The sequence below is a fragment of the Sminthopsis crassicaudata genome, chromosome 5 (genome assembly GCF_048593235.1).
Source record: "Sminthopsis crassicaudata isolate SCR6 chromosome 5, ASM4859323v1, whole genome shotgun sequence".
Lineage (NCBI taxonomy): Eukaryota > Metazoa > Chordata > Mammalia > Dasyuromorphia > Dasyuridae > Sminthopsis > Sminthopsis crassicaudata.
In genome coordinates this window covers 202046247-202068419 of record NC_133621.1, presented here as the reverse complement: position 1 = coordinate 202068419, position 22173 = coordinate 202046247, and the positions used below count along the sequence as shown (strand labels likewise).

At 32.7% G+C, this 22173-nt stretch overlaps 1 protein-coding gene across 3 annotated transcripts in view; it reads left to right on the top strand.

The window, feature by feature from the left end:
• The window catches only part of TMEM117 (transmembrane protein 117), a 158803-nt gene that overhangs the window by 99004 nt on the left and 37626 nt on the right, over positions 1-22173 (top strand). For all 3 annotated transcript variants that reach the window (XM_074269461.1, XM_074269460.1, XM_074269462.1), the window contains one exon: positions 11404-11563. In XM_074269461.1, the coding sequence (XP_074125562.1) occupies positions 11404-11563 (160 nt within the window). The remainder of the gene's footprint in view (positions 1-11403; positions 11564-22173) is intronic.

The following is a 22173-nucleotide window of genomic DNA, read 5'->3' as shown; positions in this document are numbered from 1 at the left end:
TAAGTTATTTTTGATTGTAACCAACCCCAGATGTTTTGCTTTTCAAAGTGTAATATTCCTGTACCTTTGGTCTTTTAATGTAGAATCTTGTGTAATCCTGATTGTAGCAACACAATGTTTGAATTTTTTTCTTGTTGCTTGTAATATTCTCTATTTAACATGGGAATTTTGAAATTTAGCTTTGCTATTCTTCTAAGTGTCCATTCTGGGATCTCTTTCAGGTAGTGATCAGTGGATTTTTTTTTATTTCTACTTTACAATCTCATTCTAGAACTTCAAGGCAATTTTTCCTTAATAATTTTATACTATTATATGAAGATTCTCTCTCTTTTTAAATCAGAGCTTTCGGGTTCAAATTTTTTTATTTTTTCTCTCTTTGATCTGTTTTTCAGATCAGTTGTTTTTCTATTAAGATGTTTCACATTCTCTTCTTTTTTTATTCTTTTGGCTTTTTAAAAAAATTCTTGGTATTTTATAACATCATGAATTTCCCTTTGTTAATTCTAGTTTTGAAAGAATAATTTTCTTCCTTAAGTTGTTGGATGAATCTCTTTTCCCAATTGATTGATTTCTTTTCATAATTTTCTTTTATTCCTCTTATTCTTCTACTTCCCCCAGTTTTTCCTCAATCTCATCTATTTTTTGAAGTCCTTTTTTGGGGGGCTGGTGACCATTTGATCTTTCTCTTTGAGGTAAGAGTGTCTTTATTTGACCATCTTCCTCCAAATATAAACTGAAGTCTACATAGTAGCTTTCTATGATTGGGTCCTTTCACCTTTGCTTACTCTTTATTTTTATTTTTATTTTTTAGCAACTTATTCTTGTTATCAGGTTCTAGTCCTGAGGTGTGATGAATGATGTCCTAGGCCTTGAATCGTTCTTAGTATTATTTTATGAACTCTGTTTAGAGGTCTAATCTCAGATACTTTTATTTCTCAGCCATGGTTAGGGATTCCAGCCATACTGTCCTACAGATGTTCTTGTTTCTGGCAATCCCTGCTGTAACTACAAACTTTAGTTTGGGGTTCTGCTCTAGAGCTGAAAATAGTGACTGTTCTGCAAGCGTATAACCAGCTGGGTCCCCACTCCTCTGCTATGGCACTCACCTGGCATGAGCTGATTTTTTCTCATTCACAAACACAACCCTGCATCTTGCGTGGTCAGCACATCCTGAGAGAGTGGAGAGTCCTTCAATTTTACTCTACTAATGGTTTGATGATCTTGAAAGGGAGAATTTTTGAGAATGAAGCTGCCCTAAGACCCAACTGACCCCAGAGCTTATTATATATTGATTCAGCAAAATTTGGAAGTTTTTGTACTCCCCTGAGGTCTCACGTATAACTTGGATTAGTTGTCTATAGATTTTAGATATCAGACTCTTGCATAGATTTTATATAAAAAATACCCCTCCAATTTTGCCCTAATTGATCATTTTTCTTTTCATTTGAGATATGTTATTTTTTTTGTGCTACTCAGTTTCATGAAATTAAAATGATTGTTTTATATCTTGTAGTTTTCCTCTATCTCCTGAGGAGTTAAAAACTTTTTTTCAATCTCAGTCTGTGAAAGGGTCCTGAATTGCTTCTCTTAATTTTTTATGTTATGTATAATAACAGATGTAATTTCCTACCTAATTAATTAAATTTTGGAGGGGAAATTGAATTGAGCCATTGAGTTTTTGTTTATTTGTTTTTCCTCTGTTCCATTGATCTTTTAATTTTTATTATATATTTTTAAAATATTTACTGTTTTATAATGTCATTTGAGTTCAGGAAATACTAGTCTTTCAATTCTTTCTCTTTTCCCCATTATATATTTTGAAAAGTAGATATCATTATAGTACCAACAGCAGGTGTGTAGTTAGAAAAACTTGAGTTCATTATTGCCTTTGACACATATATGGTTCATGGAAAGCCATTTAATCTCTCAGCCTCAGTTTCTTCATATGTAAAATAACTCCTATCTTACAAAGTTTTTGTGAGGATCCAATGAAATATTTGTAAAATACTTTGTTTTGTGTTTTGTGATTATTTTGATTGTACTATCCTTCTTATCCATTATTACCTCCTGTATTCTGTCATTGCTATATGGAAATGTTGATATTTGTGGGGTTTTTTTAGTTATAAATCCTTTCTTTTCCTAATTTTCCTCCTTCCCTAGCAAAAGAACAAGAAAACAAAACTTATTACTAATATGTATTATCAAGAAAAAAAGCCCCTCATTAGTCCTGTTAGAAAAATAACAATTCAATCTATCAATTCAACTTACAACTCAATTCTGACTTCCCCTCTCTATTTGAATTTGGGTTAAAGCTATTCATTGTTTAAATTGGTTTCTTTGATGATTCCCTAGGATATCTTAAGTCAACTATAATGTTTAGCAAAGAAGAATACCTATCTTTATGTCTTTAGTTTCTTTCTTTTGCCTTATTATTATGGCTAGCATTTATGGAACTACATCAAATAAGAGAATTGAGCTGGGCATCCTTGCTTTAATTTTTGTATTTATTAAGCAGACTATAATTTAGTTTTTGCTTTAAGTAGGTAGGTGACACAATTGGCAGAGTGAGAGGCCTAAAGTCAGGAAGACATATTCCTCAGTTCAAATCCTACCTCCTATACCTACTACCTGTGTGACCTTGGGCATGTCACTTAATCCTGTTTGCCTCATTTTCCTTATTTATAAAGTGAACTGGAGAAGGAAATGAGAAATACTCTAGTATCTTCACCAAGAAAACTTAAATGGGATTGTGAAGAGTTGAACACAATTGGAATGACTGAATAATTGTTTCTGTTTTATATATGTACTTTTATCATGTAAAAAGATCCTTTTGTGGATATACTTCATAGGATTTTTATATTGCAGTTTTTTGAAGGTATTTCTTTTATCTATTAATATAATCATGAATTTTGGATTGTTCATGTAATTAATGATGTTATTTATTTTCCTAATGTTGAATCTTCCTTGTATCTTTGTTATTAATCTGTCTTGGTCCTGTTAAATTATTTTTTTGCATAAACGGTTGCAATCTATAAAGAAGTTTAATGTAACGTAGACATTTTTGATTCAATATTCATTTTTAGTTTATAATTTTCTTTTTTTCCCCTGTATTCTTTCCTGGCTTAGATATTAGGATTATATTTATCTCATAAAAGGAATTCAAAGAATTTTTTCTTTGTCTTAAATTTGAGAATGATTTGTTTAGTACAGGAAGGAAACTAGCCAGAGTTAGCAAGAAACATTTTGTGAAGGCTGATTGTTAAAATTTTAAGTGTGAGCATTTAAACTTTGGAAATTGACCAGTGCTTTAAATCAGTAATTAATTTACTTTTTTGTTGATTATTTAGACTTAGGAAAGTGGTGGGGAAAATGTTAATGCAGATTAAATTTTAAAGTGTGTTTTGCGTACTTTTTTTTTCTTTTTAGAAAGCTGATTCTTAAGACTTTTGTCAGTCCAACTCTGAGTATAGGTATAGATATGTTTAAAACCTGATAGAATTCTTCTCTATATCCATTTGTACCCTCACCTCACTCCCCTTTTTAGCAATTACTTTTCTGAAATCAGCTTAAGATTTCTGTTTGGTATCCTGCTAGTGTGAATATTTTATTATTATTATTTTTGTATATAATTTATTTCTTTTGAGTTCTCAATTTACATTGGATCTGAGCCTTTTCCTTTTATTCTTCTGAATTTATTATGACTTCACTTTGTTTTATTTTGTTAATTTTATTTCCTTACTCTCTTATTTTTAATATTTGCTTAAAAATTTATCAGTTTTGATAATCTTTTCAATGAACTACTGGTTTTATTTACTCAATTCTTAGTTATCAATTTATCTATTTCTTCCCTATTTTTCAAGATTTTTTTCTTTTTTACTTGCTGCTTCTTTTTGCACTTTTATTTTCACACACACACATTTATATATGTATATATTTTTTTCTTTGTAAATTATTTTATCTGCATCCTTGGGATTTTGGTATTTCATCTATTAATTATGATTGGTTTTCACATGATCACTAACTATTGTTATGGTTAATTTTTAACTTATTCATTATCTAGAATATAGACACATAAGTCTGTAAATTTTGCTCATGCTATGAAATTATTTCCATTTCTATTAAATTTTATGAAGGATTCTCTTTATAAATCTTAGTTATATTAATACAAATATAAAACTCAAATATTTTTACTAATGATTAAGTTGCTTTGTAGGATATGTTTTATTGTATTTCAGCATGAGTGTGCATAAAACATGACCCATACTTGGTACATGTCTGGGCCATATTTTGTGTGTGGCTATGATGCAACACAAAATAAAATAACCTGCAAATTTGAAAACAATGAAGACTTCAACAAATTTATGGTAGTTGAGTTATTTCTGAAAAATTAAATCACATCAAATAAATAATAAACAGATGATTCAAAAAGCACAAGAAAGTAAATAAGCATAGTTGTCATGGAACAAATTAAACAATTTCTTTCATGTGTAGTTGTAATGACTGCTTAGTTCTAGATATTTGTGGAAATTCTTATCTTTCCCTTCACTCAAGCACTTAATAGGTGCTAGAGACTAAGAGACAATCAGCATCAAGTATTAAAAATGCAGCTAGACACATTTTTTTAATATATTTTTTTCAGTAATGGCTTGCTAATTAGTAATGGGGGAGAGATGTATTTGGAAATGAAGGTGATCTAAAAACAAGTGATATTAATAAAATATACAATATAAAGAATTAAACATAATTGGAAGAGTATTGTTTTTCAAGGGAAGTGTCAATGTTAATATCATCCCAGTGTTGTTGTTTATGGCCCATGCTCCATGCACAAAGTATGGTATATCATTAGTTCTTTTACTTTCTCCTATTTCTCATGATTACAGGATTATGCTGGGTTATTTGACTTTTTATTTCTTCATTTTTGACTCTCTTTTTCTCGTTATCTTGCAACATTTATTGTTTGTTTTTAAGTTTGACCTTTTTTTGTGGTGGTGATCTGTGTGTTCAATCCATCAGTGCTTTATTTTCTCTATTCCCAAGTTCCCAAGTTCTGGGTAATTCTTTTGTATTATATCCTTGCAGTTTCGTCTTCACATTTTCTATATTTATCATTTTCTTCTGAGAGAATTATGGTACTTATAATCTGAGCGGCCTGTCATCAAAGTTAATCATTTTGATTTTATGTTGAATTTATGTGTTCTTTTAAAATTGTTTCTTTTTAGTTCTTTTCTGCGTTGCAAATCTGTCATCTTTTCTTTCTCTGCCTTCTTTGGAAAAATTCTTTATGATGTATTTGTATTTTCAGTCTGCTGTTTAAGTAGAACTGCTGTTCAGTTCTACTTATCTCTTATTTCTGGCTTTATTTCTCTTTTCAACCATTTTTTGTAGCTTCTTGTTATTCTATTATTTGAGGAAGTATGCAGTATTCTTTTTTTGAATGAAGCAATGGTTGATTTTACTTCCTATTACAATGCTTATTTTAGTCCTCTGTATTTGCTTGGAAGTTTTATTTCTTCTTGTTTTCCTGAGATATTAGCCTGTTTCTGTCTTGTGCAGTTTATTCTGTTCTTGATATTCTGTATCTGACATATAATTTTTTTCTGGGGTTTTGGTTGATTGAGGATTAGGAAGTACTACCAATTTACACTCTTATTGGGGATTGGAGACCACGTGTAAACTTTGTATCTCACTTAAATTGGTGTTTTAAACACATTAGATACTTAATAAATGTTTGTCCAATTAAATTGAATTGGAAGCCCATGTTTGCTGTGAGAAGAAAATTTACCCCATGACACTGGAAAGACTACATATTGTTTCAAAAACATCTATAATCTGAGAGGCTAAACTTTAAAATTCACATAAGAACTTTATGGAGTGGCTTCAGAGGTTTTAATATTAAAAAAGACTAGGACCATAGTTAAATTGTCCACTGGAGTACATGTTTTCCCTTCTTTCTCAAATCTTTCAAATTTCTCTATTTCTGCCAAAGGCAACACTGTCCATCTGGTCTCCCAGGCTCAGATCTCAACATTTTCCTTAACTTTTTAGTTTTCCATGAATGGATGTCCATCAATTGGAGAATGGTTGGGTAAATTATAGTATATGAAGGCCATGGAATATTATTGCTCTGTATGACCAGCAGGATGAATTCAGAAAGTCTTGGAGACACTTACATGAACTGATGCTGAATGAAATGAGCAGAACCAGAAGATCACTATACACTTCAACATCAATACTGTATGAAGATATATTCTCATGGAAGTGGAAATCTTCAACATAAAGAAGATCCAACTCACTTCCAGTTGATCAATGATGGACAGAAACAACTACACCCAGAGAAGGAACACTGGGAAGTGAATGTAAACTGTTAGCACTATTGTCTATCTACCCAGGTTACTTATATCTTCGGAATCCAATACTTAACATGCAACAAGAAAATTGGATTTACACACATATATTGTATGTAGGTATACTGTAACACATGTAAAATGTATGGGATTGCCTGTCATCTAGAGGAGGGAGTAGAGGGAGGGAGGGGAAAATCTGGAAAAATGAATACAAGAGATAATGTTATAAAAAAATTACTCATGCATATATACTATCAAAAAATTATAATTATAAAATTAATAAAAAAAAACCTTTTTAGTCTTCCTCCTTCTATATTAGCTGTCAGCCGCCAAATATTGCCATTTTTATTTTCATAAGATGTCTCACATCTTACCCTATTTCAAAAGTTACCACCTTAGCTCAAATACTCAGCTCATGGTCTGGATCATTTCACCTAATTAGTTTCCCTGATTTAGAGTTTGAGGATTTTCCTAGCCCTTTTTCAGGGATGATCATTTATCTTTGAGGATTACATATCTCCCTCCCCCCTCTCACTTATTTCCAAGAACCCATACCCTGATAAAACTGTCTCAATAGAAGAGTTAAACCAGGTTGAAGTAATTGACTAGCCTTAAAACCTGTTGGTGGATTAGGGAATTTTTACCCCTTATATTTGAAGACTTTCTCCAATGGAATGGGCAAATGGGAACAATTTGTTCCATTGACCATGAAGATGGCTCAAACTGGTACTATGAAGAACTTACAGCTTGGTCAGACATCAAAGATACCAAGGTCATCCCCTGCATCATGAATGTTCATTTGTCATCTTGACTTTTATCTTGCCATTAAACTTGGGTGACTCTGGAAGAGAGAGTGAAGTTGATGATTTTGTGTCATGCTGCCTTTCTTAAATCCAAATCAAGACATCATCCTGTGATTTCATTTGTTATCTTCATCCTAATGAAGGCTGAACAACAACAATACATAGCTGTTAAAATAACTTTTCCTTAAGAAAATAGTTACTCACATAAGCATCAATAGGGTGGCCCAGCTATTTTCTCTAATTCATATACCTTTCAAATCTTCCCAAACATAAATTATGTACAAAATTATGTATACTAAAAATCCAAAACAAACGAACACCCCCTCAATACTGAGCTTACTCAGCATCTCTCCCTCACCTCCCACATTATAAGCAGCAAGGCCATTCTCTCAGATTCAAGAACATGACACAACCTTGCACTTACATTTAGATCATTACTCCTTTTCTCACCCCTCTCTCACTTTCTTTCCTCCCTCTCCTTTTTCCCTCCTGCCCCTCCCTCCAGCTCTTTCCATTGCCACAGAGAAAGCAGATCCAGGTTATGGAAATTTCCTTTGGCTTCAAAATCTATTAAAGCCCTTCAAAAACAAAAGCCTAGGAAGGTCTGAAAACCAGAAACACCAATTCTGCAAAGCTCTGAATTGCTGCTACTAGAAGACTTTGAACTGCTAGTGCTAGGCCAGTGAACTAAGGAACAGAGAAAATGGCTCAGAAAGCTATCAAATAAATTGTAGTGACTTATTCAAGAAATACTTCATGACGGAACCAAGATGGTAGGGTTGAGAAAGCACATAGTTGAGCTCTTCCAACATTCCCTTTCAAACAACTTTAAAAGAATGTCTCAAATAGAATTCTTGAATGGCAGAATACAGAAAAGTTCAGAATAAAATATTCTTTTGGCTCAAGATAATTTAGAAGTTTAGAAAGAGAGATGTGTGCAAGGGGGTAGAAACTGGTCTTGACCCCACATAGCTGAAAAACTAGTGGTGAGATTAGGTTTTGGCAACAGAAGAGGCACCAGTTTTGGGAACTCTCAAACCAGAAATGGTAAGGGCACGTAGCACATGGTCAGAAAGAGACAACAAGGAATTCCTGTGCCAGCAATGGACACAGAACAAAATGCTGTTTGCTAAGTTCATTGCCTAAACCCCTTCTGGACCATACATAAAAGGTTGAAAAGATTACTTTTGGGTAAGAGGGATTGGAAGTCCTGAGAGGCAGTATCACTTCTGATACAGGGATCAGGTTTATTGAGGACTGGTATCATTTCTGATACCAAAGAAGCAGGTATCCTAAAGGAAAAGTATTAATTGCAATCTCAGATTGCAGAAGACCAGGACTATATCTCTCCCCATATCACACACCTTGTGAACACTAAAAATTACCCACAAGTAACTCCGAAAATAGCTGTGTCAAAAAGCCTGAAACTTGAAACAGTCCCTATTTCTCTCCCCACAACCCCAAGAACAGAGTACAATTGTATCATAAAATTCAAATCAAGAAAGAAGGTAGGAAAATGAGCAAACAATAATAAAAGGATCTGACTATAAAAATCTTTGAAAGTAAATGAAAGATCAAGAGATAAACTCAGAAGAATAAAATGAAATCAAAATAGCTCCAAGCAAAACCTCAAAGTGAGAAAAATATAAATTGAATACAAATACAACAGTAGTTCCTACAAGAACTAAAAATTAATTTTTTAATGTAAAATAAATGAGAGAGGAAAAATTAAGCAAAGAAATGAGAGAAAAGTAAAAAATTATGAAAAGATAATTAACAGCTTAGTAAAAGAGACAGAAAAAAATCCTGAAGAAAATAATACCTTAAAAGAAAGAATTAGCCAAATGGAAAAAGAAGTGCAAATATTCACTGATGAGCATAACTCCTTAAAAAGAAGAACTGGCCAAATGGAAAAAGATACAAATGGTCACTGAAGAAAATAATTTCTTGAAAATTAGAATTGGGCTAGTGGAAAATAATGACTCCAGGAATCCTCAAGAAATAATAATAAACAAACTCAAAAGAATGAAAAATAGAAGAAAATGTGAAATATTTCATTGGAAGAATGACTGACCTGGAAATAGATTGAGGGGAGATAATTGAAGAATTATTAGACTACCTGAAAAACATGATCAAAGAGAGAACATTAACATCCTGTTTTAAGAAACTATCAAAGAAAAATGCCCCAATATTCTAGAACCAAACAGTAAAGTAGCATGAAAAGCATATAAACCTTACAATCAAATTCAGAAAAGCAGAAATATTAGACTCCTTTCAGACCATAATGTATTAACTTGTTTTAGATCTAGTATGGCTAGGCCACTTTCATCTGCATTTTTCCATTAATTCCCTTAAAATTCTTAGCCTTTTGTTCTTCTAGATGTTATTTTTTTTTCTAGCTCTGTAAAATAATTTTTTGGGAGCTTGATTGGTGTGGCACTGAATAGGAAAGTTAATTTAGGTAGTTGTCATTTTTTATTATTTTAGCTTGGCTTACCCATGAGCATTTGATATTTTTCCAATTGATTAGATCTGCCTTTATTTGTATGGAAAGTGTTTTGTAATTGTGTTCGTATAGTTCCTGACTTTGCTTGCCTCCTGTCTATTCTTTATTCCAGCCAAACTGGCTTTCTTTCTATTCTCACTACTTCCACTATATCGCCAGTTTCTTTGTTTGCCACTTTACCGCCAATCTTGTAATATACTTCTACCTCATAGGACTTTTTCTTTTTTTAATATGTAGCATGAGCATCATCTTCTTCATGATGACTTTTTTGATTTTCCCAATTGTTATTTGCCATCCTAAACTAATTACATATGTATGTATATACACATACACAAACATACATACACACACATATATATTCAGTTTATATTTATGATTTATAGATTTATGTATGTACTTATTGTTGTCCTTATTTGAATATAAACTAACCTTTTATGTAGAGATTGTTTTATTCTTACTACCTAGCACATTCCTTGAAAATAATAGAAAATTTTTTTTTATTATTATAGCTTTTTATTTACAAGATATATGTATGGGTAATTTTTCAGTATTGACAACTGCAAAATCTTTTGTTCCAATTTTTCTCTTCCTTCCCCCCAGATAGCAGGTTGACCAATACATGTTAAATATGTTAAAGTATAGAACATAATAGAAAATTAACAAACTTTGTTGATTGATGTGAAGATAACTTGATTCCTGATGTCAATTTCTTCCATATTCGAAAGGTCACAATGGGCTTGGAAATGAACTCCTTCTTTAAGTAAGGATCAGTTTAGCTAAATAGAAAGAGGGTCATCACTTTTGTGGCAAGATAATAATATAGTATTATTAACATAATTATTATTATAATGAATAATTTGTTATGCAAACCATCTTCTATGATAGATTCTGTGATCTGTATTTATGATATGCCTATAAAATCCTAGGTCTTTGACATTTTAAAATGTAATTTTTAATAGGAATAGATTATTACAGGTGAAATATTGTTGTAATAATTGGATGGGGAATGGGGGCTAAACAGAATAATTCATTCAAAGTAAGCCTTACTGAAAGTGTTGGGATTTTTGTTTAATAGAGCCTTTTGCAAAGAGTGGAAGATGAAAGCAGATGATTCCTTTGTGAATTTGCCCCCTTTGTGCTGCAAGTACAATCACTGATATAACTGAAAAAAGTATTATTGTTCAGTTGTGTCCAATTCCTCATGATCCATTTCAGGTTTATTGGCAAAAATACTGGAGTAATTTGTCATTTCCTTTTCCAGCTTGTTTTCTAAATGATGAAACTTGAGGAAAATATGGTGAAATGATTTGCTCGGAGTCTCTGAGGCCAGATTTGAACTCTGGAAGATGTTTTCCTGACTTCCAATTCAGAACTTTAATTACTGTACCATCTATCTGTTCTAAAAAAAATGTAACATACAATAGAAGATATTAACCTGGCACTCTTTTAAGCTCATATTAGAAATGTAACTACTCTTGTTAGTAATATTTATGCATAAAATTTATTGCAGAGGATTTTAATATTTTTATACTTGTAAGACAAAATCTCCCAAAAAGAGTTTGATATGGGATAACAAACATATTTTAAGTATTTCTAACTTTTAAAAGAAATTATTACATATAACTTTTGTGTTTTCTGTTAAGGTTGTCATGCTTTGGGAGAGAGGATCAATGAGGAGTTTATTAAGAAGTCACATCTCTCATAAAAATTTTTTTACAGTGTTCTTAAAGAAGTGTTTTGTTTCTTACAGGACAGTTCTTTTCACTTTGACCTCTGTCGTTGTGCTTGTCATCACCACTGATTGGATCAGCTGGGACAAGTTGAATCGTGGATTTCTGCCCAGTGATGAAGTCTCTAGAGCCTTCTTGGCTTCCTTCATCCTAGTCTTTGATCTTCTTATTGTCATGCAGGTACACTGGGCTCTCTGGTCTTTCACTCCACTCATTAAAGCATATATATTTTTTTCTTTTCAAATGACAGTCATACATTTCATAAAATATCTTAAGTGCTTCCTATACAATGGCTATTAGAAGAAGAATGAGGCAGTGAATTATAATGAATAGAGATCCTACCTCAAAACCAAGAATTACTGGTTTGAATCATGCCTTTAATATATACTGGTTGTGTGAATGTGGGCCAATCATCTAACCTCTCAATTCTCTAAGCAACTCTCTTAGACTACAATAGGGTCTTGTAGTCTTGAAATCACTTTTTAGCAGAGGACTTTTCTGGCCATATTTCTTGGAATGGGGCAGAAGATTGAGATGGAAGTCACTTGACTTTTTCTTATGAGAATAATGTCCACTAGTTTTGTTTTGTTTAATTGCAATATAAGCATCTGGGGACTGACTTTCTTGGAGGATTTTTTCTTCCAGGACAAGCTATTTGCTGAAATGATACAGAAATGAAGGTGTTATAAACTCAACAGAGAAAAAAATAATTTGTGAAACTATAATTCAGTATTATAGTAACAGTATGAAAAATGTTTTTTCAGCTTATGAAAAGAAGTGGCTCTCAGTATTCACTGAAAATCATTCCAGTTTCATGTAAGCAGTATTTCTTGCTTGGTACCAGATTATATAATTATATTTTACTAGCCAGCATCACCAATGTAGCTACAATGATTGTGGACTGCAATACACTTAGGATCTGAAGAGTGCTGCTTTGAATTCAGCAAATAAAATAGGAGCTGGGGACATGGCAGTTATCAGATGCTATCATGCTTCATCTTATCTATAAAATGGCCAACTATTTCCTAGGTTTTTTTTCTTGATTGTTTCACAAGTTATCAATGGCTTCTCCTCTTAAGTTAACATTACCTAAAAATAAAAACAACAGCAAGCAAAATAAATTGCCAGGCCTGAAGGGAAGTTTATTTTAGAAGTATGTGTAATTTAATTCACTGTGAATACCAAATATGTTAACTTTTTTTCTTTTAAGGATGATAGGGACAGCAAAGTCACTGTTGCATTCTCAAGAGAAGTTTAGTTCATATATATTTGTTTAAACTCAGTATTTAATATATTTGTGGTAAGCTGGCAATAGTTTATGAATTGTTAATATACTGCTGATAATTTGAATTGTGCCAGTTACAAAATAGGAGACAGATAGCTTGAAAGTAAAATTTGACTTTCATTTATCATTTCATTTTAAAATATAAAATATTGCATCTGTTTATAGAATATTATGTGTTTGTGGAATTTAATGGCTAAATCTGATGGTTTCTCAGTTTTTATCCTTAAACTTTCTATGGCCTTTGATACTATCATTCAGCACTTTTTCTATATAGTCTCTCCTCCCTGGTTTTTCTGATATGACTTCCTCCTTGTTTAGCTTCTACTTCCATGGTAAATCCTTCTCTGCCTCCTTTATTAGATTGTTATCCACATCCTATCCCCTAACTCTATCCATGGCCTTCTTCCCTTCTATGCTTATACACTTTCTCTAAATCATCCCATCTGCTTAGTTTAATAGTCATCTCTATGCATATATCAATTCTCTTTCATGAATTCCAGTCCCATATTACCAAAATGTCCAATATACCTTTTCACATACATTTCCCAAGGTCACTTCAACCTCATTCTGTCCAAAATACACTTTATCATTTCCTATCCAAAATCTGACCTTCTAAACTTCTGCATTTCTGTCAAAGGGCATCACTATACTTCAAGTATTCATATTTACAGCCATGGAGTATTCTTTACTTTTCTCATCCTATAAATTCTATCAGTTATAAAGTCTTGATTTTCCTCCACACACACCATCTCACACCTGTACCGTTCTCTTCCCTCTCATGACTTTCAACCTAGTTCAAGTTTGAATCACTCCATCATCTTATCAATTGGCTCCTAATTTTATCCTTATGTTTCTTTACACTCAAATTCCTTTCTCACATAGCTATTTTCCTAAAGTACAAGTCTGACTATTTTCTTCTTCTACTCTGGAGACTCCAGTGTTGTTCTATTGCTTCAAGAAACAAGTATAAAATTCTTAGTTTATCATTTGAAGCCCTTTCTATCCTCCCTTTTTTTCTTCTTTTTTCCTCCTATACTTCATTCATTCTGTGATTCAACTCTATACCTAAGATTTTTTTCATTGCATTACCTTCATACCTAGAGTAATCGCTTCCTCTTCTTACTTTCACTGATTTCCTATATGATCCATCTCAAATCCTCCAGGCTGCAGAGTCCTTTATGTTTCCATTCCCTCTTCTTGGATTACTCTGTACTTTTTCTGTTTATGTTTTGTACACATATAATTTTTTATATGTTGTTTCCACATTAGAACATGAGTTCTTCAATAACTCATTATTCAATAAAACTGAAAACTAAGGACCAGAATTATACCATGGGGATAAAACTAGAAATATTTACAATATCATTTGGGGTAAAGTAAGGTTGTTCAATATCTCTATTATTTGATATAGTACTAGAAATATTAGATCCAACAATAAGATGGAAAAAAGAAAAAAGACAAAGAGGGGGAAAAATGAACATTCGGTATGATCCTTTACTTAGAAATCCCTCATTTGTCAACTAAAAATTAATAGAAATAGTCATTTAACAATGATGAGAAATATTAAATAAATCTACAGAAATCATAAGCATTTCTGTGTATCACCACCAAATCCCAGCAGAAGTCTGAGATGGGAGCTTAATTCTTCTAGATTGTTACATCTGGACCACTATGGGCCACCTAGTTGTTTTCTGCCTTTCTCTTCCAAAAACATTCCAGGAACCAATTCCAATTACTTTCATACAGCCCCTGGAGTTTCTAATCAAAACATGTGGCTCTATGAATTATGGAATTTTTTGGCTTTATGAGACAGTGTTAGGGAATTTGGAGATGAAGTTGGATTGGGGAAATATGATGAATTCAGTTTGAGAAATGGAAGTTGGGTAAGAAATCAGAACAGGAGATATAAATGAGTTCTTTGCATTGAGGTAATATTTGAAGCATGAGAAATGATGAATGGTTGATAGGTGAGAACACAGAGAGGGAAGAAAACCAGAGTTTTAATGCTATGATTGAAACTTAGGCATATACAGTTAAGTGAAAGGAAAATGAAGAGAAAATTTAAAAGTCATAGAACAAGGAAGGGATTGGACATATAAGGAAAGAACCAAAGAAATGTTAGTTCACTGAAACTAAGAAGGAAAAGAATTGGGAAAAGGCTTTACCAATAACTGGAAAATGAATTGAGTTATTGTAGGTAATTTAATTTAGTATGATTTAGCAATAATTAGAGAAATGAAAATCTGAGTGAATTCATGTTTAAGTGATGAAATGACTCTGGTGTCATTGAAAGACATTGAGAGGTGGTATTTTTGAAAAGCAATTCTTAAAGCATCATAAAATAATCTTGACTGTTCATTGTTGAAATTTGTTTTGCTTGACTTTGTAATTTGTTCCAAGGGCTTTTTCTTTGCCCTCCTCCTTGGGGAAGGAGAGGTTGAAAGAAGAGAAAATAAATGCTTTTCAAATGAAAATCTTTAGAAAGCAAGGTAACTGTGAAATTGTCTCCTCCAAATATATCACTATGAAACAAATATAAAATTTGTGTTTTAATTTATATTGATTTCAACTGCAAAGTACCTACAATAAGAATCAAAGTTTGCTGCAACGTGATAGAGTAGAAAGACTGTAGCCAGAGTAGTTTATTTTCACCTATGTGTTCTTTGACAAGTTTTATCTCAGTGTCTCAGCTCTGTAATTGTCAAAGTGAAGGGGATCTAAAGTTTAAGAACCATCTATGTTATTTTTTACAAACTTACTCCCCTCAACCATTTAACATAATTTAATGAGGCACTTCTTCAGAGGTCACAGTTGTTTAAAATAGTAATCAATTTACAAAGTCTTAAAACTATATTATTTTCAAATAATTAAAAGCAATTGGTATTTGACCAGTTGAGATTATATGATTTATGTCATGTGTTACATTAAGAAGACGTTAAGAACACACATGTCTCTAAACAATATGTGTATGGACATATGTGTAGTATAAATGTTTCAAATTAGTTTATTTATTTGCTGTATGGGAAAATGATGTCCTTGGTCAGCTATAGCATATCCTTGTATTCTTTGAGGAAGTAAATGAAAAATATAATATTTTCCAAATGTCTTGATAAAGATCTCATCTTCTCTTTCCTACCAATTTTTCATGATCTTGAGCTAAGCAGTTCAAATATTTTTTCTGCCCCCCCTAAGTCTGGGGTTAAGTGACTTGCCCAGGGTCACACAGTTAGGAAGTGTTAAGTGTCTGAGACCAGATTTGAACTTAGATCCTCCTGAATTCAGGGCTGGTGCTCTATCCACTGCGCCACCTAGCTGCCCTCAGCAGTTCAAATATTAACATTTGAACTGCTTAGCTCAAAATATTGGTATAATGATATATATTAGATTTCCAAAATGATGTACTCATAAAAAGACTTTTTATATTTCTCATCCCATGGAAATAGAAACATCTACTGTGTTCTATGTTTAACATTCTAAATCTTAAGATCATTTATTCCCTCCATTTTATCACTTTATCACTAGTCTAATGGAAATTAATAATACCTAAGTAAATTATATGGGATGGATGTTTTGTGTTAGAAAATATGATGAGAGAATGAAAAAAAATTAAAGATATCAATGATGTGAAAATTAGTTCAGACTCAGAATATTTATTTTTAAAAATATTTATATAATCTGAATAATTCCTATAAAATAATTAAAATTCATCCAAAATTGTGTTTTATTGTAGATAGCATTTGATAATGGATATTTTTGTTGTAATATTTGTTGGAAATGAGAGAGTATCAAGATCGTCTGGGACTGGCTAAGAAATAGAAAGATAGATTAATGGAACAGAGCAGACATACAATTTACAACAGCAAATAAATGTAGTAACTTTGTATATGATAAGTTTAAAGGCTTAAGAGAAATAGAAAGACAGATCAATGGAACAGAGCAGACATACAATTTACAACAGCAAATAAATGTAGTAACTTTGTATATGATAAGTTTAAGGCTTAAGATTTTGGATAGAATTCATATTTAATTCCTAACAATATTGGACCTTCTGTGCTATATTTGGAGCCTTCTCATACCCTACGACATAACATCTCCCTGTGTGAAAATGCTACATGTATCTATCTATCTATCTATCTATCTATCTATCTATCTATCTATCTATACTTTCCTAGTGTCCATAGACCTCTCGTCTAATTCCCTGTGCTAGCCTAGTTTAAATATGATTCACTATGATTTTTCTCTCTTATATTTCCTAATAAAACACAGTCTGGAGCAATTTCTAGATTTATGGAGTAAAGGTAGGAAGGGCAGTTCTGCTGTATTTCTTCCTCCTATAATGTTATATTGGTTCCTTTTTAAAAAATCATTTTATGGCTTAATGATATCCTATTACATTCGTAAAATTTGCTCAAACATTCCAAATTTTTCCAATTTTTTTGTTACCATAAAAATGCCACAATGAACATTTTTATATGTAGCAGAGTGTGATTTTCCTGAAGAATAGATTGTAATTTCTGTGTATCTAAGCACAAAGATTAAAGATTTGCCCCGTGTATTGAGAAAAAGAAGATGAGAAGGCAAGATTTGGATTGACATTTTCCAAGGCATATGAGATAGTCCTTCATTAAAGATGAGAGCAATTTAACATGTCATTTCTGTATACTAGCTCTTCCTTGTTGATTCTTTCCTTCCCTGATTTAACCTTATTCTCTATACCAAGGTTTTTGATTTGTCCAGCTGAAGTTTTTTATCTTATTTTTTATTTCTTTTGCTCACTCTTTTATTTTCCAGGCTGCTCTGTTAACCTAATCAACATACAGCTTTACTCTACTGAGATTTAAGGAGAATACTTAAAAAGATGTGGCTTATCTTTATGATAAGTAACATGCACTACTAATGTGTAATGCCATGACTTCAATAACTTGTGTTCAGGTAGTAACTTTGGATATGAAGTACACAGTAACCAATAAAATATTTTAAAACTTTCTTTAAAAAATCCCATATGCCAACCTTTATATAGAGTCACAAATTTGGGTTCTAAAGGATCATCACCTCCTCATTTTATAGGTGAGAAAAATGAGGCTCAAATAAATTGAGTCACCTACCCGGTTATACACAATTAGTGTATAACACAGTAAGAGTAAAGAATAGGATTTAAACCCTGAGTTTTCACTCCCAGTTCAGTACTTTATAATTGCTTGTATAATTTTCTCATGAAATCCCTCACAGAAATAAATATCTTAAAATGTTTTCTTGAAAGCTGCTTTTTATCTCAACAAATTTCTTATTCATTTGGCTAGATGTAAAGATCTTATATCAGCACTTTTCTACCAGTGAATCTATGTGCCCTTTAATTAATCCAACAGTCTTTTGGAAAGCAGATGTGGTTTGTGAAAAAAATTACTGGAGATTTAGTAACTGTAGCGGAGCTGGAATTTCATTAGAAACTGATTGCCTGACAAAGAGATTATTGTAATGGATATAGCTACTTAAAGTCAGAGTAGTCTGAACTAAAAAAATAAAGTCTGTCTTTAGACAAATTTTAACCTTGACTTCAGGATTCCTGAGGATGCAGAAAGACTAACAATGCTATGCTTCCTTAAGTCTTCTTAGAGACCTTGAGGATCTAGAAATACTTCCATCAATTGTTAAGGTAGATGATATTGGTGAATATTGTCAGAACATTTATCACAAATAACTAACACTTATTGAACATAAACTTTTTAGACATATTTCAAGATCTATATGCAAATATATATTTTCAAGATTTTAGTTCCTGAGACCTGAATACTAAATATCGAGTTCCAGATATATTCCAAGTTTTGTAATACTTCTTGATTTGTATGATGCATTATGATTTTTGAAGGAATTAATGATGTAGAGGATTTCATTTTGATTCAAGTTTACAAATAAAACCCCACATTTTCTCTCCATAACCCTTTCTAGATCAGATTAAGGTAATTAAAGGACATCCATTGAAAACAAGAGACGAATGAAATATAAGACCTATTATATCCATTTTAAAAAATAACTTTTAGGTACCATTAAATGATATTTAATACCGATTTCTGTTAGGCACATTCTATTTATGTTTTATGTTCTTTCTACCTCTTAACATTATATCTTTTTTTGAAGTGAACAGGGATGTGAATTACTGAGCCCAAATGATAGCTGTAATAAGTTGAGTGTGATTCAGTCTGAACTCTGTTAAATTAGGCCCCCAAACTAGAATGAAGTGAAACGAGTTTAATTCATTTAACACAACAAAAGAAACTTAGATAATAAAAGGGAAGAATGTTCAGAGCTGGAAAGAACTATTTGTCTTGGATAAAACTGATTCATCTGACCAAAGCTTTCCAGTCTTGTACATGAGGGTGGTCTATTATCTGAAATGTCAGAGAAGAATCCCAGCCCTTTGTGTTTTGAATATTTTGTATTCAGATGACCAACAAATTGCACAAATGGGTTAAGACTTAGATCCTTTAGCCAATCAAATATCAAAATGGTTTTAATATCTTTTAAGGAAAAACATGAGATGGAGTGTGGCAAAGGGGTACTTAGAATATTGCTCCCCTCCCCCCTTTCCACCAATTGGTGTTAAAATCTTTAAGGTATTCTAGAAGATCATTTAAATGAATTTAGGGCTATTATAATTGGTTAACTCTGACTTCAGAAATCCCGAGGATTCAGAAGAATAACATAGGCAGAACTGAATGAAGAAAATAACATCTAAATCAAAAGTTAACAAAACAAAACAGTATAGCATTCCCTGGAAGGAAGTCTGAATATATATTAATAAAAACCAGAAATCCTAAAGTTTGCCCTTCCTTTTAGAAGGACTGTGTTTCTAAATTATCTGATGTAGATAGTGGATGATGCCAAATCTTTACCATGCACAATATTTTTTTCCCCAGGTTAAAAAAAACCTACATGTGGAAATAGTACCAGAAATGAGGGCTGTGGTGAAAGCAATAAATTTTCTCACATAGTTACCTATCTTCATCAAAAATCATCTATTACCACTCATTTACTATCCATGATCCACAAATTAGAATCCTCCTTTCTCGGAATGAGATTCCTTGCATGGTGGGGAGAAGCCCACAAGGCATTTCTGGGAGCTGCTGGCCTTCTGTCATGATGATGATGATGAGGTCTAGATTTTGGGGTTCCTGGTCAGTGAACCAAATGATAAGATAGGGTTCCTGGTGGTCAGAGAGTTAAATGATGAGGTTAGTGAGAGGTATGGCTCTTCTAAATCATCTTAGGATTTGGGGCAGAGTAGGGAGTTGTGGGAACTCCGTTCTGGTGGCGCAGAGGTCCTTCATAAAGGAATTTATGAACCCAAAAAGCTAGACTGGTAAAAGAAGTTTACTATTATCATTGGGAGGTCAGCATGACTAGAAAGACATAATTCCTTGGTGGCAAGATCCTGACAGAGAAGTAAAGTTTCTAGCAGAGAAATCCCAACAGAGAGCTATAAAATCTTGTTAGGGAAATATGTGAGAAAGATAAAGGGAAAGTAACACTGAAAGAGAATATTATTTCAGTGGGCAGAAGTTGCTATTATGGCAGGGAGAGAGAAGTTCCTTGGCCTACCATAGCATATTAGGTCCTCTATAAGGACTGAGCCCCAAGCTGGCTCATTTTATGGTAGAAGCTGGGGACAGTTCTTAATGGGGGCTGGGTGCAGCCTGGGCTGGAATCAGAATAGAAAATCTTGAAATTGAATAAGTGTCTCTGGGCTGATCTTCACTTCCATGGGGAGCTTAATCAGTAGTGAGTGTTATCAATGGGGGTGGTGCCAGTATCTCAGGATAACAGAATGAAACTCTTTATCTTGTTTCCCTTGGGTGCAGGTCTTTTACAGAGGCCAGGATTCAAGGAGACTTTCTCCTTGGAGGAGTTTTCAGAGAGAGAGTTCAGGGCCTTCTCTTAATTTTTAGGATCCCCTAGTCAATGGGGCTTGTTATACCTCTTTACCTCTCTTTTGTTACCAGTTAGCAAGCCTAATATAGATTATTGAGGATTTTAGAAGGAAATAAGTGGCTAGAGACAAATACTCTTTTTTAAAATTTTTCTCTTTTCTCATGTATTACACATGCTGGTGTAAGTAAAAACAAAATAAAACTGTGGTCATGTTTGCCCTGGATATAAAAATATGTATATGACAGCTACATTTTTTCTTTTATTTGAATAATTTTAGAATATTTTTCCATTGATCTTTGGATTTCAGAAGAGAGATGTAGACTAAAGTGACTATGGGCAAAAGGTAAGAAATAATGAAAAAATTAGAACTAATGAAAAAAATCAGGGCTAACTCCATTTCTCTATTACACCGCTAATAATTTTGAAGGGAAATTTATTTCAGTGCTTAATAATATTTTTTTTCCTAATAAGCATTGTTAAACACTAATAGAAGTGCAGAATTGTATGAAGAAGTAAAATATTCACCACCTTTTGATCAGAAGCTCATTGTACCTTGGGGTACTTGAGGTTAACTTTCAAATTAAAGTTGTCAATCAGACTGCAAACCTGAGATCAAATTTAGCCTAAGATACTGAACTAGTAAGTGACTCTAAGCAAGTCACTTTTTTTTTTTTTTTGAGGTATCAGAATAACAAGATTTCATAAAATAATTTACTTGGTGCTCTGAGGCAGGCATGTGTAATTGGGTATGATGAAAATTATTGAAATACAAATTATTATCTTTTCACAGAGTTGCTTATCAGCAGTAATTCAAATAGGTCATTAAAAAAAAGCAATTAAATTACAAAAACCTGAAATAATTCTGTTGCCTTTTAAGATGAAGCATACTGCTTAATTAACAATTAAAGTTTTAAATTGTTTCTTAATTGCCATTTATGCTGTATCTTTATCACTGCCTACATTGTTATATGCTTTTTGTATCTCATCTTTTGTCTTCTCCACAAAATTCAAATGTTAACTCCCTATGCCAGGACCTAAGCACTGCTACAGGTGCTGTTCTATGCCAAGAGAGGAAAAAAGGCCAATATGAGAGCCTTATTCAGCACTCTTATACCAGGACAAGAGCATTGTGGGCATTGCTACAGTTAATACCTGAGTGCATCTGAATGTCTGGCCAGGTTATGCCAACCACTGTCACTATCCTAGCTAGTCCATCACTGTTGAAGAGATCAGAAACCACCACATGAGATGGCTCAGAGGGATTCTGTCTTATTATGCCAAGCTTAGGATTCCTCTTTTCTATCAGTGGTCATCCTCTTTCACAGCAGTTCTTCCTGCTGTCAAGTGATTGCTTCATCCAAGGAACCAGGAACTTCTAACATCTTCAGTTCTGAAGGCTTTCACCAAGTATAGGAATGTCCAATTTAGGATTTTTCATCTAGAATTAGGGAAAGAGACTCAAGGCAAAAACAACAGTGGCAGTAGCCACTTATTCTGAGTAGGCAGGGTATCTGAGACCTGAGCTCTGTAGGAACCCCTTAATTTACGTGGGAGACTTGACAGTTGTTGTTCATAGCTT